General features: G+C 38.1%; 1 protein-coding gene across 1 annotated transcript in view; it reads right to left on the reverse strand.

Annotated features, from left to right (window-relative positions):
• SLC4A4 (solute carrier family 4 member 4) overlaps positions 1-17,805 on the reverse strand; it is a 318,791-nt gene that overhangs the window by 194,964 nt on the left and 106,022 nt on the right. The window contains exons 4-5 of the mRNA XM_029945109.1: positions 12,129-12,264; positions 1,347-1,507 (exon numbers count right to left, since the gene is read on the reverse strand). Of these exons, the coding sequence (XP_029800969.1) occupies positions 1,347-1,507; positions 12,129-12,264 (297 nt within the window). The remainder of the gene's footprint in view (positions 1-1,346; positions 1,508-12,128; positions 12,265-17,805) is intronic.

A 17,805-nucleotide genomic window follows, 5' to 3' on the forward strand; every position in this document is an offset into this window, starting at 1 on the left:
CATATTATTACTTCTGTCCACCCATATCTTCAGATTCGCCCTTCTCCCTTCTCCAAGTGCACCTTAAGTACCTTCAGGTTCATGAAAAGCGTTGGACTTCTTTGCAAATGGAACTAACAAGCTCTGATACATATATATCAGTAAGATATATGCCTCACCTGACAACTAACCTTTTCCTCCCAATACAAACACTATAGTTTTCCTACTATCTATTAAAAAACAACAATAACAACTCATATATGCCATAGACAAGCCTTTTGGCTATAGACATTCAAAGAAATTTTGCAGTGAGTCTGATAAACAAGAATTTTACACAGGTCACTTTCTGTAGGGCCACAATCCACACAGTCTTCCTCATTATCCCAAATGAGACACCCTGCAGACCAGGTGGGGAAGTGTAGTTATCCCTATATCCACCTAGTTATTGAATTTTCCTGGGAATGACACACAAAGTCCCTGCACCTCATCTTGAGAAAAACATGATCTTCAGCACACTAGGTCTGAAGGGTAATCAGGCAGTTTAGGCCAGGCTTTTGTTAGAAAATGAAAACATTGATTACTGTTTGGAATGTGGCGATGTGTGCCCACGGTGTTCAACATGATGAGTTAACATTCACTACCCAGCACTAATTGCAAAAGACCAAGGCTGCCCTGCACCAAGAGGTTCAGTGACTTGTTGGTGGGTATATAAATGATACTCAGCACAAATGTGACATGACCAGTCACTAGCCCATGTGGCTAGTGCACGTGGTTGCTGGCCCCTTGCCCCCCATAACCTTTCCTACATACAGTTAAAGTATCTTGACTTCCACCTACAAAATCTATCCCAACCCAGCAACTAGACTGTTTTCCTTCTTATACAGGACATAAACCCTATATTACAGATGATGAAACTGAGGCCCAGAGAAGCTCAGCACAATGTCTAAGGTTAGAGTTCTAGAGATCTAGTCTCCAGACCAATATAACCAAGGATGGGAACAGGGGGACCTCTATTCTAAATATTAACCTTACACTAATAAGTGAGGGAAGTGAATGCAAATCTGTACATATACATTTGGATCCCAATAAAATAATATGAAAAATTAAAAGCATAAAAGAGAAGACTGAGCAACAAAAACTGGATAGAAACATGCCAAAATGTTAACAGTGGCTATGGAGGTATGATGGATGATTTTTTATTTTCTTCTTAATATTTGTCTGTATTTTCCAAATCTGCAACAAAACTTACTAGCTCTATAGTATAAAAAAGAGAGAAAAATAAATGTTATAGAAGTCATCTGCATTAATCCATGGATAGGGTGGTAAAGCTAAAAAAAAACAATAAAAACTTGAAACAACATACTTACCCACCAACTGTGGGAGAGAAGACGCCTCTCTGTCAAGCATGATGGATCCTTTCTCTATACATGTCCTCAATTCAAACAAGCTGTGAAGGGACAACGTGGCCACGTGGGGCTTACTCCATCTTTCCCCACCCTGCTCCACTTTCTCTTCAAACTTAATCCACCTAGGAACATGAAATAAGTGAGCAGCAATTAAAAGTATTGTAACCTTCTCTGGAAATAGCGACATCAACCCCTCCATCTCCACCCCCACCAACACTTCCAAAATGTCTCCTCTGATGAAGTCGTAAAGGCTTATTATATCGTTAATTGCATTACCTTTAAAAATACACCAAAGAGTCTGCTCCTTCCCCTGGCATTAGAGAGAAAGAAAATAAACCAAAGGGACCCAAAGCATCCTTGGTTTCCTATCTATATGTAACCATGAAACTCTTAAGAATGATTATTTTACTAGCTTTTTAAAATAACATAGGAAAACTGCATTTCAGAATTCTCTATGAAAGCCTACACTATGTAAAAATAACCACTGTTGTGAGAATTCTGTTGTGACTTCACAAGGCAAGTTTACACAAGGGGAAATATCAGTTATGAACCAATATTTATCTTAATTATTTGAAAAATATGGTGTATGAGGTGGTCAGATGAATATAAAATTCTCCCTTAATACTTAAAGAGGGCCAGCACGTGTTGCTATGTCTTACTTTGTATTTCTGAGCTGACACATGTTCCCTTCTCATTGAGATTCTAATGGAAGCTTTCCCCTTCAAGTCTGGCTCCACGTGTGTAAAAATACACAAGTTCAGTGAACACATCTATTCTGAAAATAACAGATCTCCTATAAATCTTAGCAATGGAACAAACAACCCCCTGTCTTTCTAAGACTCCTAGATATTTTGATAACTTAGCAATATATAGCAACTTCTTAAAAGTTTAATGGAAGTGAAAGCAAAACACATTTGATAGTCTTTATATCCCACATATGACACACACAGACTCTTTCTACACTGGTAAAGGAGAACATGAAAGCATCATCGTTTTGCTATTCATTATGACCAAAGAAAAATGCTTTCTTTTTCTCACTTCAAACCTTCTGAAAGGTATTGAAAAAGATAATGGGGGGTTTAAAAACTGTTTTTCTACATTCTTCACCCAAAGGTTTAATGATTGAAAAATGTTTTCCTAGAAAAAAACTAAACACTCACCTAGCTCACTAAAGATGAGAACAAAGGGCAGAGATCAGAGGAAGCTCTACATAAGGTATTATTTATAGACTGCTCACCACCCCCAAAGGAGGGGGAAAAAACGCATTAGTAGAACCAGGAGTGAAAACAGATCAAGAGATCAACCATGGAGTCAGAGAAAATTTAGAATTTTAATCAAGCCCAATACTCATGTGATTCATAAGTATTTTAGCCGTAGCCAAAGACTTCTGTCTCTACTCCTCTCAGGAAGCCCCTCCCAGACAGAGAAGTCGACAGGTCAGTGGTAACCTTATCTCTAACCTCACCTTCAATTGCAAGACCCTCTCCCTTTCCTCTGTATCCTCCATAAATGTAAACAGTGGAGACTTTTACATGTTTTCCTCACAAGTTAAAAAGCCCACATAATCACCAAAGTTCTAAAACTTCAGAAATTGACCTTGTTTCTTTTCATAAAAGTAGTTGTGAAACATTCCAAGAGAAAATAAAAGAACCTTTAATATTTGTGTGAGTGCATGTGTTGTGTATGTGTACAATTAAATTAGTAGATACCTTCAGTTGCTATTGGTAACACAGAAATAGAAAGAACAGGAGAAAAATGACAATTTTACATCATTTTTATAAAATTCTATTGATTTTCCAAAAAGATGAAAGGTAATTGGGGTTATTTCAAAAGTAATCATTTTACAGAGTATATTATATTGGTTAGCCCTAGGTAGGTAGGTATCTTTTCAAGCTTGCTCACATAACCTTTAACTATGTTTGCTGATAATTGTTACATAAATCATATTTACATTTTTAAAATAATTTTGAAAAAGGGCTGAGGGATGGGTTAAACAGGTGATGGGGATTAAGGAATGCACCTGTCATGATAGGCACAGGGTGAAGTAGAGAAGTGCTGAATCACTTCATGGTACACCTGAAACTAACATAACACTGCATGTTAACTAACTGGAACTAAAAAAAAAAAACTTAAAATGATTTTGAAGAGTATTTTACTGACGTATAATTGACATAAAATATCTAATAATTTCAGGGATATATCATAGCAAATCAGATTTACATTTGATATTATAATTTATTAATCAAGACTCTAGTATATTAAAAGATTCCATAGTATATAAAGCCATGTCAGAATTACACATAAGGATGTTGTCTATAGGAGTGACTCCTTGTTTTTATTCCTAAGAGGATTCTTAGTAGCTGAGGGAAAGGATCTTTGGTCATAGGATTTAAACCCAAGATAAATAACAAAAGCCAGATAGAAACTCTGTGAAGGGGACTCCGTAAAAGGGAGTGTCCTATACAGCCCTCATTTCCTTCTCATTTTTATTGAATGAGTCCCCCTTCCTATCAGTTGCCATAAATCTGTATTGCTAAACACATGAAATGTGACGTTGGCTCTTTTCTGCCATCATTCTCAACTGTCCAAACTATGTAAGTTTATTTTTTATATGCACCTCTGTGTTTACCTAGCATTATTTACTGCAGTATTTCTATATTCCAAGATACAGAAATTGTGATACATGATATTTTATGTACAAATATATATATAACAGTGATACGTGATTCTGTATGTATGAAACTGTGATAATATATATATGACATAAATATATAATGTATAATGGAATATTATTCATCCATACAAATAATGAAATCTTGCCACTTGAGACAACATGGATGGACCTCAAGGGCACTTTGCTAAGTGAAATAAGTCAGACAGAGATAGACTAATACCATATGATATCTCTTATATGGAAAATCAAACCCAAGCTCATAAATACAGAGGATGGATTAGGAGTCGTCAGGGGTGGAAGTGAAGGATAGGAGAAATGGATGATATAAGTTTAATAAAACTTCCTTTTAAAAAAAAGGATCAAAACCCCTATGCTCTTTTGTGACCAATCCTTTTATTTCATTCTCTCCACAGTTTGTATTGTAGGTCACCTGACTAGACTTAAATATGACTTTAAACAAGTTTTAAAAGTACATTTAGAATCATAAATCCCAATAGCTACTCACCCTCCTGGAATACACCAGCCCTTTAGGTCAAGATTTAATTACAAACGAATGGAAATATGAAATCTCAAAACTAGCCAGTTCCCTAGAATCTATGTTCCTAAGGGATAAGTATGATCTCATAGTTCAGTTTAGCTTCTACTTCACTTTGAGCTCAGTAAATATTAAATGCTGTGATGATGTCATATCATAGCATAGCTAAGGACATAAGGAAAACTCTAGGATAATGACTATTAAATTCCTTCAAAACCTATTGCTCTGATTGTTCAAGGAATTGAGTATATTACCAACATATGCTTTCAGACATAAAGTAACAGTTTTCCCATTTAAATGGATTGTTTGCATGTAGTTTCATTCCAGAAACTATACACGCTACGTCTATCCTCTTCACATTATCAAGGACAAATTTGAAAAAAACCTGAAAACTACTCAGTTCAAATCAGAACCCATTAAAGAAAAGGCTAAGGCAAAGGTACCAAAGTTCAGCCTATCCGAATGCCAATGAATTTGTTAAGGTGTCCTGGAACCATGTAATTATATTTTTTAAAAAAAGAGACATTTTCATTGTAAAATGTACTCTAAGCTACTATCCACTCTTCACAGTAACTGTGCATAACAATATATTTGCAATAAGTTTCCTACTTTCCCTTTTGTCTTGGTACTTGACATGTTACAGGACAATTTCTTTCAGAAGTTAGCTATTTAAACGCTTGCAATCACAAAACTGTTGTAACCTTGGAGGAAGAGTTTCTTAGGTAAAGTTTATTTATTCCAAGGTCGGAAGAGAAAGAAGAGGAAGAAGAGGGAGGAGGAGGAGGAGAGGGGAGGAAGAGAAAGTACACTGCAGTTTAATGTACTTTGAGTGACTGCCAAACAGCATTTCTCTCATTTATTCAAGAAAGAGAGGCCCACTGGGAATCACTGAATTTTGCAACTTTCCAATCATATGATTAAATGTAATTAAGAAAAGACAAGACCCTAACTTACCCACATGCCAATTTTACACTGGAAAATAGACATGACCTTTGCCCTAGAGTATAATCCAACTACATAAGACTATTAAAATAATAAATGTCTTGCTAACTAATAAGTGCCTCATTACATCAAGGAGGCCAATGTTAGCATGTATCTGGGATAAATTACATTTTTAAGGAGACCTCTTAAATTTCTAGATCAACTGTGAAAGTTACTGCAATCAGTGTACGTAACTACAATTACATAGATGGTTAGATTCCTTTTCCTTCGGCCTTTTTGTTACAGAAGAGATAAACTTGTTCTGAAATGGAATGTTCCGAAGTAATCCAGTAGAGAAAAGACAGAGAAGTCATGTATATTGGAAAGAGAGCAGTCTCTCTCCACACCCCCAGGGTAAGAGCACATATCTATGCTTGATGGCACGCCCTAAAATCAGGTTTTCCAGAGGTAGGCTGGGTCGGTCTGCCAAGCAGAAACACAAACGGATGTTCATTTTTACTGTCCCACTACAAGTATATCAGTACCCCTTTTCCTTTGTTGGCTGGTTTTCTTGTTGAAACTTGTGATGGCTTTCTTTTTTACCCAGGTTTGGCAGCAAGAGCTGAATCACACTGGGAGACTGATCTTTAGCATATATTCTTATAATAGTGACGTCCAACATTACCCCTGTGAATATTCACTGAAGAAAAACTGAAAGCCAATAACCATTTTTGCAGTGACATCGCTGTCTCAAAGAAATAATGAATGTGAGGGGCACCCAGTTGGCTCAGTCAGTTAAGCATTCGCTTCGGCTCAGGTCATGATCTCACATTTGTGCTTCCAACCCCTTGCTGGGCAATCTGCTGTCAGTGCAGAGTCTGCTTTAGATCCTCTGTCTTCCTCTTTCTCTGTGCCTTTCCCTCCCCCTCTCCCTCTCATACATGATCTCTCTCTCTCTCTCTCTCTCTCTCTCTCTCTCAAAAATAAACACTTTTTTAAAAAAGGAAAGAAGGAACTTGGGGTGGTGGGAGACAGCAGTAGCCCTTCTTCCTGGCTTTGGGCCAACACCAAAGCTAGACCATGACTTATTTTTTCATCAATTTGTGTTGTGAACCTATTAGCTAATGCCTAATCACCTTGAAAGTATTAATAATGAGCATATTCATCACTAATCTCAAATAATCCGTTCTAATTACTGCTATATTACTAAAGGTCAGAAGTCTAATAACCTAACACTCAGGAATACAGGAATACCGTTCAAAAAAGAGTATTCTCTGCATTCCACTGATCATACACATTTCACAGGTCTAATCATTCTATCCTTTGTACAGCTTTCAACTTGTGCTCTATGTTAGAAAAACCAGTAAAAATTCAAAGTTTTAATTTTTAGGAAAGGGAAAAGCAGGGGAAAGATGTGAAAAAAAAAAGAGGGTGGAAGAGTTGGCTGTACTTCAAACTTCATATAAATAAAGACTTCCCTTGTTCATAGTTTTATATGACTACTGTGCCTTCCAGAAGTTAAATTGGGATATTTTTCCTACTACTGAAACCATTTGCTTTATTTTCTGAGATGCAGAGCTTAACTTGAACTTCCTGACTAATACTAAATGTGTAGTAGTGCTGAGAATCCATGTAGGATATATTTGGTCAAATCAAATCATTAGCCCAAACTAAAAAGTATAGAGCATTACGAAGGGTAGTATTGTGTTCTCTGGGGGTATGGGTTCACAGGAGAAACTGCATTAAGCTAGAGAAGTCTAGCAGGTTAGTTCTCTTTGAAATAAAAAGAAAGTCTATAAATTGGGGTCCTCCCAGAAAGGCAAAGATCTCAATTTTATAAGCCAGCCAGAAAAATATGCAGAGCACATTTTCATATATAAAATGAATCCCTTCTAAATACTAAACTTTTATTAGTCTGAGACATTTGAGAGCTTTTAATGGGGAAAAATCCCTATCACATATGGAAACCGGACATCATAAATGGTAGTCAGAAATTACTGCAAAACCATTCTGAAGCCGAGAATGTTCCAAGAACTAAAGATTACTAAAAATCTGAATCATTTCTGGAGGTACAATCACCTTGCAGCCTCCCAACAGGATCTGGGTGGAGCCGCAAGCTAGGAATCAAGGAACTGTCTGTCTACTCCTTCATTCTGTTAGAACGTATTTCTTGACTAAGGAAAGCGTCCCAGGTAGTTGTAGACACTAGAAATACAGTGGTGAACAAAACAACCAAAAAATTCCTGCCCTCACGGAACTTTAATTTTATTGGGAAGAGAAAATAACAAGATATGCAACATGCTAAGTGGTAGTAAGTGTCAAGGACAAAATAACAGAGGATGGGGGTTAGGAAGTGTTTCAGTTTTAGATGGGGTAGCCACCAAGAAAGTAATATTTGAATAAAGACCTGAAGGAGGTGAGGAATGAGCTGTGTTGATAACAAGGGGTGCGGCAAGGCGAGCACTTCAGAGGGACAGCAAGTGTAATGTCCCCGACACAAGAGCATGACTGGCTAGTGAGTGAACAAGGAGGAGAGAAGTAGGAGGTGAGGTCAAGGATACCGCTGTGGATGTTCATGAGGGAGAAGAGGGCAGGTGCAAAGAGATGGACTAATTAGGAAGCATATGCAGTAACTGAGAGGAGAAACGATGGGGGCTGGGACCTGGGCTGTGGCGGTACTGAATGTGAGATGTGGTGAGATTCTGAATATCTTGGTATCTTTGAGGGTACAATTAATAGGAGTTGCCAATGAATCAAGTAAAGGGTGTAGAGAAAGACAGAAGGCAAGGGAGACTCCCATGCTTCTGGCTTGAGTAACTAGAAAAATGGAGTTCATCATTGCAGTGGAGAACTCTGCAGGAGGAGCAGATCTGAGGCAGGTAGATCAGCAGCTAAATTTTAGACATGTTATTTTGAGAAGTGGATTAGCCATCCAATTATTTATTTTCAATCAATCATATAAGGAAATCAATCTGTGCTAGAGAAAGTAATGCAGATGGCTTCAGCATATTGATGAATTAGTTTGCAACTTCAAACATGGGTCCTCTTCTCAGGTTTTATCAATGGTGTGCTAGGTACCTTGGGTCTGTCATTCAGCTGTCCATCAGTCAGAGATAATTTATCATATAACTCCAACTTTTGTCAAGTAATATTTCTAAGAAAGTATTATACTTAGAACAGTTGTTTTTAAGGCAATCAGTTCTCAACTAATCACACTCAACAAATATTGCTGAGCACCTATCATGGTACCAGGAATAGAGTATTGAAAGATAGATGCTTGCAGACGAATGAGTGTAATGAAGGAGACAAAATGAAAACAGTAACATCATATCTACATTTAATTAACCAATTGTGGGGCGCCTGGGTGGCTCAGTGAGTTAAGCATCCGACTCTTGATTTCAGCTCAGGTCATGATCTCATGGTTCATGAGACTGAGTCCCATGCTTGGGACTCTGTGCGCTCACTTGCTCTCGCGCGCTCTCTCTCTCTCTTTCTCTCTCTCTCTCCCACTACCCTGCTCATGCCTGCATGCTCTTTCTTTCTGTCTCTCTATCTCTTTTTCTCTCTCTCAAAATAAATAAATAAGCATTTAAAATAAATTAACAAACATTAATTGTGGCAAATCCTATACAGAAGTTATAGAGTGTAGACTAGAGTGAGTACTTTCTCCCTGGAAAGCTCCCCCCTCCTTCCACCAACAACACGTGGCGCACTCCCACCACACATCCTCGCCAGCAGTACAGTCTCTCAGGGACGGATGAGATCATCAAACATGGTACCTGTGTTCTTAAGGAAATAAAGACCTTAAGTATTCCTTAAGTATTCCTTAAGATGGTAAAGTATTCAAAATTATATGAATCCTTAAGAATTTTAAATGAAAGTACGGTGTCCATTTCACTCAGTGTTGAATTACCTACACAGAGAACTGTTACCTCTCCACCTTTCTGAGACCAGGGGTCATATAAAATACAGTCTGCATTTGACTGTAAGAAAAAGCAGAAAGCTACACCTGAATTCTACTTTATGACAAGTACTCACACAGAAATTTCAAGATGAAAATAAGAATCAAAGTAGCTCTTCTGGTCACAACTGACTATACCAGTATACACACAGGGATGGAGTTTTAGAGCTATAAAATATGCATGAAGCTAGCAAGGCACAACGCAATATCACCCTCATTTGATGGAACAGGACACTCAGGTCCAGGAAGACTATGGGAGCTAAGTAGCCCATTAGCAGCAAAGCTAAGACTAGACCAAAATCTCCCCAACGCTTAATTTAGGCTGCATCAGTACAATTCTTACTATGTTTTTTTTTCTTCTAGAAAGAAAAAGAAAGAATGAAATGGAGATACTAGTAAAGGATTCCAATTTGAAGGTCTTCTTTTGGAGGATGCTTTATGAATCCAACATGTACTTGATACAGGACTTTTAATATCCAGGTTATTGGTACTGAAAGAAGGGAATGAGTGAGAATTACTGTATCATAGAAAGAGGTCCTGAAAGACCAAGAATGAAGAGCCTCAACAGGGAGCATTAGAGGTAGAGAAGTAAAAACGTGCTGTAGGCAGCTTCTTAACAAAAAGGAGAAAATATTAACAGAAGAGTTCAAATAAGCACACCCGCCATAAGTGTCTGAATATTAGAAATACAGTTATCCAGCAAATGGATAATAACATATTTAGGGTGAGATCTCTTTCCTTATTGCTACTGGGAGGGCCAGGAGTAAAATGTAATGATTTTTTTTGAGCATGGTTTAAATTATGGAAGATAAGAAATTATACATGGATTCTACTAAACTTCTTTTCCTACTGAATTTTTTTAAAGCAGACGTTTCCACACGGCTAAACTACCTAGAAACTCTTGGTGAGAAATAAAAGCTTCTCTTCCATTATCAAATGAATTAATTTATGAAGCTTTCCTACTACTAAAAATCCTAAGTGGCTAAAGACATTCAATAATACTTAGTACAACAGAAATAATAAATCCATAAACCTACACAAAGCTTAAGTCTTAGAAACTAAAAAAAAATTACCAAAAAATCCAATTAACTGGATGAACACTTGATTACAAATGATACAATGCATGAAGCTTCTAAGACATGCCCCCAAAATGGGGCGCTGGGCTGGCTCAGTCAGAAGAGCGTGTGACTCTTGATCTCAGGGTCACAAGTTCTAGACCCCCACATTGGGTACAGAGCTTACTAAAAATAAACTTGAAAAAAAGGATATGCCCCAGAAAATAAGAATTTTTCCTTTAACTCCCAAAAGAACCTCATCCAGTAAAGGACTATTGGATTAGTGGTATCTTTATATCAACTTTCACTGATCATAAATAATAAAACTATATTTCCTTCTGATTCTAGAATAACTTAATAAGAACCAGAACAGCAGACATAAATCTCTTTTCCATCTATGTCCATAGAGGACTTTCACTTATTTCACTCTTTTTTCAAACCCAAAGCCACAATAATGATTTGATTAGCCTCATTTCAGATATTATATTGAAAACAGTTGAAACTCTTCAATAAGATACTTTTGCTTACTTCTTTTCCCCCAGTACTTCATGAGTGTCTGACATATACTAGGCATTCAGAAAACACCGGTTGAATTTAATTGGTTTGAATTAAGTTACAGACTATAAAAGGCATACCTTAAAATTGTTTTTCTTGTGAAAGTGAAATATACTGAATCTCCATGCGATTTTGACAATGACAGATCAATAACTGCATTATTTCAAAGTTTCTATATTACATGGTTTCTCTATATCCTGCAAGATACAGTGTGGAGTATATAATGGAGTCTACATGTAGAAAGAGAGAAAAGCTCTATTATTGTGAGACAGAGGAAGCCGGGGATGTATCTGTAGTGCTTAGCAATTTACAAAGTATTTCCATATGTATACACACATATAGGCATGTATATTAATATCCATGCTACAATCAAACAAATACTAAGTAGTATTACATATATTGCATATCTTACATATATTACATACTCCTATGTATCGTATGTAGCAGGCATCATTTTATTGATTATGAAATCAAAGTTCTGAGAAACTTAGTACTGAGCAGCTAACAGGTGAAAAGTCTGAAATTGAACTCAGGTCTCTAAACTCCAAATTCAAGGGAATCTTACTTGGCTTTGTTGGATACTTAAAAAATAACATGTTTTTACTTGGAATAATGGAAAGTTTGTGGGTAAACAGTCATTGTCTTTGCAACATCCCTCCTAACTGGGAATGGATAAAATATCAGACATGATTTTACAAGATACCCTGGCATGTGGAGACTGTGGACACATATCTCTGGTCTATCACATTTGGGTGCCTGAGTTTATCTAAGATATTTTACTGTTAAATAGCATATGAATGGAGGTATACTTCAAATTCCTTATAAAGCTTAAAATTGTATCAACATGAATCCCTGAAACAATGCTCCAGCATCCACATCAATATGAAAGAGAAGAAAAAGAATCCTTTTATTCTTTAACCCCGCCAACATGATGCTCATCAGTTATTCAAAGTGTGGAGGTGAGAGAAAGGTGCTCACAGACAACAGTCTTGCCCTGCACTCAATCCCCCAGGTCCGCACTGCACAGCCAGCCATGCCTCACCTCGCCGTCTCCTTCCACTCCATCTCCTGCCCGTCCACGGCCAGCAGCTCATCCAGTTCGGTGAAGAGCTGAGGGGGTGCCGGGCTGTCATCCTCCTCGCCCAAGATGAATCGGATACGTTCTGCAGCAGGAGAGACTGCGGAAGTGAAAATACTGCGGTTAAACACTGGCTGGACAACCCTGAGGAAAGTGTAGCTCCGAGCTCTTCCTCTGTCCCCAAGGCTATTGGACTTCCCGGCCACGTTTTCTGAGGACATCCTCCTTGCTGAGCCTCCCTTATCCCCAACCTAAAGGCAAAAGGAACTCAAAGCTCTTCTCTATTCTTTCGGTCCCAAACTGTATCTCAGCTCGCCACAGGACAGGGCTCTGGTTCTGCGTGGAGGGTCACAAAGGACCTTTAGCCCTCAGATGAGCTGAGGTCCAACCGCAAGACCGTCCCTCCTTCCCCACTTATGACCCATCCAAAGTGAGTAGACAGAAACCAGCCCGAGCCAATCACTTTTTCTACCACAGTGGGAGGGGGCAACAGAGCACCCCAATCCCGAGTTACCCCAGGCCCTGGCCTCCCACCCACCCTCCCTCTGTCCAATGCCTAAAGCTCATGCTCTCACAGGATCCTTGCTGCCTGGAACTCACTAAGTGCAAAGTTGATGAGGGAATATTTAACGAGATGGGGCCTCTTCTTTACATAATGGCAGGACCCAAAAATATTTAGTCACACTTCAATGCGCTTGAAAAACAAGCCCAAGTAAAATATTGTACACCTGAGGAAAAAAACTTTTCTGACACACTCAAGCACATAATTGAATGCCCTACTAGCTCCTTTTGACCCTATCTCCTGAAAATCATGTAATGAAAAATTAACTAGAACTTTCCTCAGGTTGTGGCTAATCCCCCCCCACCTTTTTTTAACAAGGAAAACATTTGAAAATTGATGGTCATATTACAAAACTAAGGCACACAGATACTCTTTAAAATCCCTGGGTAAAGCCAAGAATGGTATATCCATGTGAATATAGTCCAGATACCCAGATACATATGTATGTATACACACACACACACACACACACACACACACACACACAATTGCAATTTAAAAAAATCCCTACCATCTGAAAACTATTATAATAGGACAGAATGCAATTCCATAGATCAAAAAATTTTACAAAGAAACTCATGAAAACTACTCAACCTAACTAGTCATCAAAAGTAATTATTAAAATAATGGGATGTCTGGGTGGCTCAGTCAGTTAAGCTTCCAACTCCTGATTCTGGCTTGGGTCATGATTTCACGGTTGTGATCAAGCCCCACACTGGGCTCAACGAGGTCAGTGCACACTTGCTTGAGATTCTCTCTCTCTCTCTCTCTCTCTCTCTCTCTCTCTCTCTCTCTCTCCCCATCCCCTGCATGCTCGCTCTCTCTCTCTCTCTCTCTCTCTTAAAATAAAATAAGATACATGTTTTATCTATGAAAATATCAAATGTTTTTAAAAATGAGAACCCCAATGTTGCCAGAGATTTAGAACATGTTCACCAGCACCTCTCAGTTTATGTCCCTGGTAGAAGCCTAGATGGGAATGTCTTTCTGAAGGGAAATTTAGAAGGACGTGAAATTGTTTTAAAAGTGTATACATCATGTGAGCCAGTAATGCTACCACTAGAAAGACATTCATTCCAAGTAAGTAATAGTTGTTATCTCAAAGACAGGTATCCACTGCAACACTCTTTATAAAAATTGTGAAAAATAAAAGCCTAAATGTCCAAAAAGGATTGGTTAAACTGTACTACAATTATCCAATAAATCGCCATGTCGTAATAAAACATGAAGTCAAGGGGCACCTGGGTAGTTCAGTCAGTTAAGCGTCTGACTCTTGATTTCGGCTCAGGTCATGATCTCACGGGTCATGAGATCAAGCCCCATGTCGTCCTCCACACTCAGTGTGGAGGCTGCTTTGGATTCTCTCTCTCCCTCCCTCTCCCTCTCTCTCTCTCTCTCTCTCTCTCACTTGATCTCTCTCTTTGCCTGTCCTCACTACCAAAAATAAATAAACATTTAAAAAAAACCATGAAGTCAATATTATTATATTCTGAAATATATTCCAGATTAAATAAAAAATAAAACTGCAAAATCATGCAAATAAAGTGATCCCACTTTAGTAAAGGAAAAATACACATAGAGCCACAAAATAAAGTCTGAAACGAAGGGAGCTCTCACTATGCGTGGTTCAAATGTGCATAAATTTCAGTTACCACCATTCAGTTAAAGAACGCCAGTCCCCCAATAATATAGTTGAAATTTCAGTAAGCATAGTGTATTAGCTGTGAGTAATTGCATAAAGGACAAACTTCACTGCTAGCTCTTCAGTCCATAAGTTACTATGTAAATAATATATACACATCATGATCAGTGACCAATCATAATATTTTCTGCAAAGTCTATCAGTGATTGGTCACAGCACATTTGGCACCCTGTTCATGTACAGGCAGCAAAGTGTGTACCTGTGTTGCCTTCCTATCTTTTGATGATAAATTCACTTAACATAAATAATCAAAAGAGGGAAATGGCCAACAGAGATGAAAGTAGAGTACATAAACAAAAATGATATGGTGGAAATGAAATCTCTGTCAAATGTAAAGGGAGTTATAGAAGACAGAACGCTGCTCCTGGAGAGGCCGACCACGCTGCCCATCACCACATGACAGAATCTAGACACACAGTCAAAAGGCACACAAACGTAGCGACGTAAGTAGGAAAGTGGTTGAGCCAAATGATAGAGATGTCCCAGAGGAAGTGCTGCTGGCGAAACAGAAAACAAACCAAAAACTCAGACACATAAAAAGCCCATTTCACACTAAAGGAACTCTCAGAGACATTTCTTGACATGGAAAGCAAAAAGGAGAAAATGCTGGAAGCAGACCCAAACCTAGAGAGAAGTATGCCGTTCGGCTGAGCACAGAAAAGACACCTGCTTCCCCTCATAAGTTGTACAACAGGAGGAAGGCAAGCACTATTCAAACCACTTCTGAGACGATTTTATGAAGAAACAAAACACTTTAATCTCAATGCTTCTGATGTTTCAGAGTGTACTAAATATTAGTTTTTCTATTTTTTCATTTCCTTATATCTTTATAACCAACAGTGAGAGATTTTAATAATTTGGCAAAAATTTTTAAAGGCCAAAGAAAAATAGTAGCTTTTCCCATTGATTATTTGGATGGTTTTGCATAACTTCAGCTTGAATAGTCATATTTATGGCCTTGCACTACCACGCAAAGCAAGGACGGCCTATATATGCAACTTTTAAATGTTATACAGTTTATTTCTAGGGCTTCTATTTTCTTCCTTTCACTTTTCTATCTGTTCTGCAGTGTGCACAGTTCATTCATACATTCATTCAGCAGTATTTATGGAGTACCGTCTTTGCTCTAAATAGGCTTAGTTTCAGGCTCTGCAGATAAAGCAAAAAAACTTGACAAGATCCTTGTTCTCATCAAGTTTACATCCCTAGAAAAAGACACAAACATTAACTAATTGATTGTTTAGTGACTAATTAACTGGTTAAATGAATGAATATATTAGTGCATAAGCCAACAAAATCTATCTCCAAACTGTTCTGTTTGCAGAACATTCAAATAAGATAATTGAATATATATTAATATAAGACACAATATGTTTAATGTCAGTAATTAGAAAAAAATGACTTTGAAACTTTTTAACATCTCTGTGAGGAAAAACCCCGAAAGTTCCAGAACTTTCAGAACTTTTATGTAAAAGCTTGCAATGCCTTTCCAACCAAGAAATGGAAAGTGTAATCATTATAGAGAATCATGGAAGTCATGAAAGAAATGATGGGAGGGGTAATAAATGATGGGCAAAATTTAGAATCTGTCTAAGACTTTTGACTACTAAATATGTGAAATGGACAATCACAGATTTGATGTACTTTTCATCAACATTCAACATCAAAGATCCCTGAGAAAGAACTAGCTTTTGGAAAGGAAAGGTCTACATTGAGAGGATCATTTTTTTTGTTTACTTCTAAAAACGTGATGTGAGTCAGTCTCCCCTCTAACAGAGAAGAATAACTCTTTCTCCTCTTTAGAAAAGAGACTCAGGGCACCTGGGTGGCTCAGTCGGTTAAGTGTCCTACTTCAGCTCAGGTCATGATCTCATGGTTCCCGGGTTCTAGCCCAGCATCAGGCTCTGTGCTGACAGCTCGAAGCCTGGAGCCCACTTCGGATTCTGTGTCTCCTTCTCTCTCTCTGACCCTTCCCTGATCACACTGTCTCTCTATGTCTCTCAAAAATTAATAAAATGTTTTTAAAAAATGAGAAAGGAGCCTCCACTGCAGGGCCACAGCACACATCCCTGCTCCGCTCTGATCCGAGGAGCATTACTCTGAGATCCAGGATCCTCAAATTAAAAAAGTACAATTCACTGGTTATCAGACAGACTTTGCCGTGGCTTCCACACACTGGAACGGAAGAAAGCTGTGCCATTACTACCAGCTCGTACTCTCTGGGTCTCATGTGTAAGTTGCCTTATGTACTAAACACAGCTTCTGAGCCAGTACAACAATCCCTTTGGGATAAAATTCCAAGATCTTATATCATAAACTCGCTTGATTCTCTACTAAGTTTCTTTCCTTAGTTGCTCTTCTAGGTTTCCCCAGGAATTAGAAGAGGCCACGGCAATTATATTGTGAATACAGACCTGTGGGAGGGGCATACTCTGTAGCCAGCAAATACCCTTCCCAGTTTCTAATGTCATTCTTAATTCAAAGATATGCAAAATGAGAGTCCCCCTAATGAAAAATGTCGGGAATTCATTTTTTCCCTATAACTTTTGATCAAATAGGGACATTAGCTAAACAGAAGACACAGCACTGCGTTGGGATTAAGCATACAGGCTCTGGAATCAAACTACCTAGGTCTGGGTTCAAAGTCTGTTACTTTATGCTGTATGACCCTCTCTGTGCTTCAAGTTCCCCTCATCTGAAAAATAGGATGGTTATGATCATTATTGAGGCTAAACTACAAGGTTTAGTTTAAAAATTGCCAGCCCTTAATAGCAAAGCCTGACTAGCTTCTAAGAAGATATTGGCCCTAAGAGCCCCTATATGTTGAAAATATATAAGGTAGGAAAGAAAAAAACCAAAAGTTCTGCACGTGTTACTTCAGTGAATTTAGTAGCTTTGGTAATGAGAACATAAAGGTGTACCTTTCCGGGAAACAGCCAATAAAAGAACATAATAATGAAACCTCTTTAGTCTCACTTTAATACCTGGTGGGGAGAAAACATCAGAAAGTCAGCCTGCACTACAGATGAAGAGATTATGATTCTAAGTAATAACTAACCTAGTTTCATCACAAAGGAGAACCTGAAGAAAAATAAGAGAGAGTGACAGGGAGACAGGAAATAAGGGAGAGAGAGAGAAACTGTCAAATTAATCCAATCACCTTTGTCAGAACAAAAGGCCTGTAGATCAAAGCCAAGTTAATGCCTCTAATCTGCCTTGATTTTTTTTTTCCTTTGTTTATTCTGCCCTCTGGTTAGAATGTGTTTTGGATTTTTTTTCAAAAAAAAAAAAAATACCCACTCCCACCACCAGCACCCACAGCACACATTAACTACACGTCATCACAACCCAACAGTTGCTGAGCCGAAACATGGCCT

The sequence above is a fragment of the Suricata suricatta genome, chromosome 1, assembly GCF_006229205.1.
Source record: "Suricata suricatta isolate VVHF042 chromosome 1, meerkat_22Aug2017_6uvM2_HiC, whole genome shotgun sequence".
NCBI lineage: Eukaryota > Metazoa > Chordata > Mammalia > Carnivora > Herpestidae > Suricata > Suricata suricatta.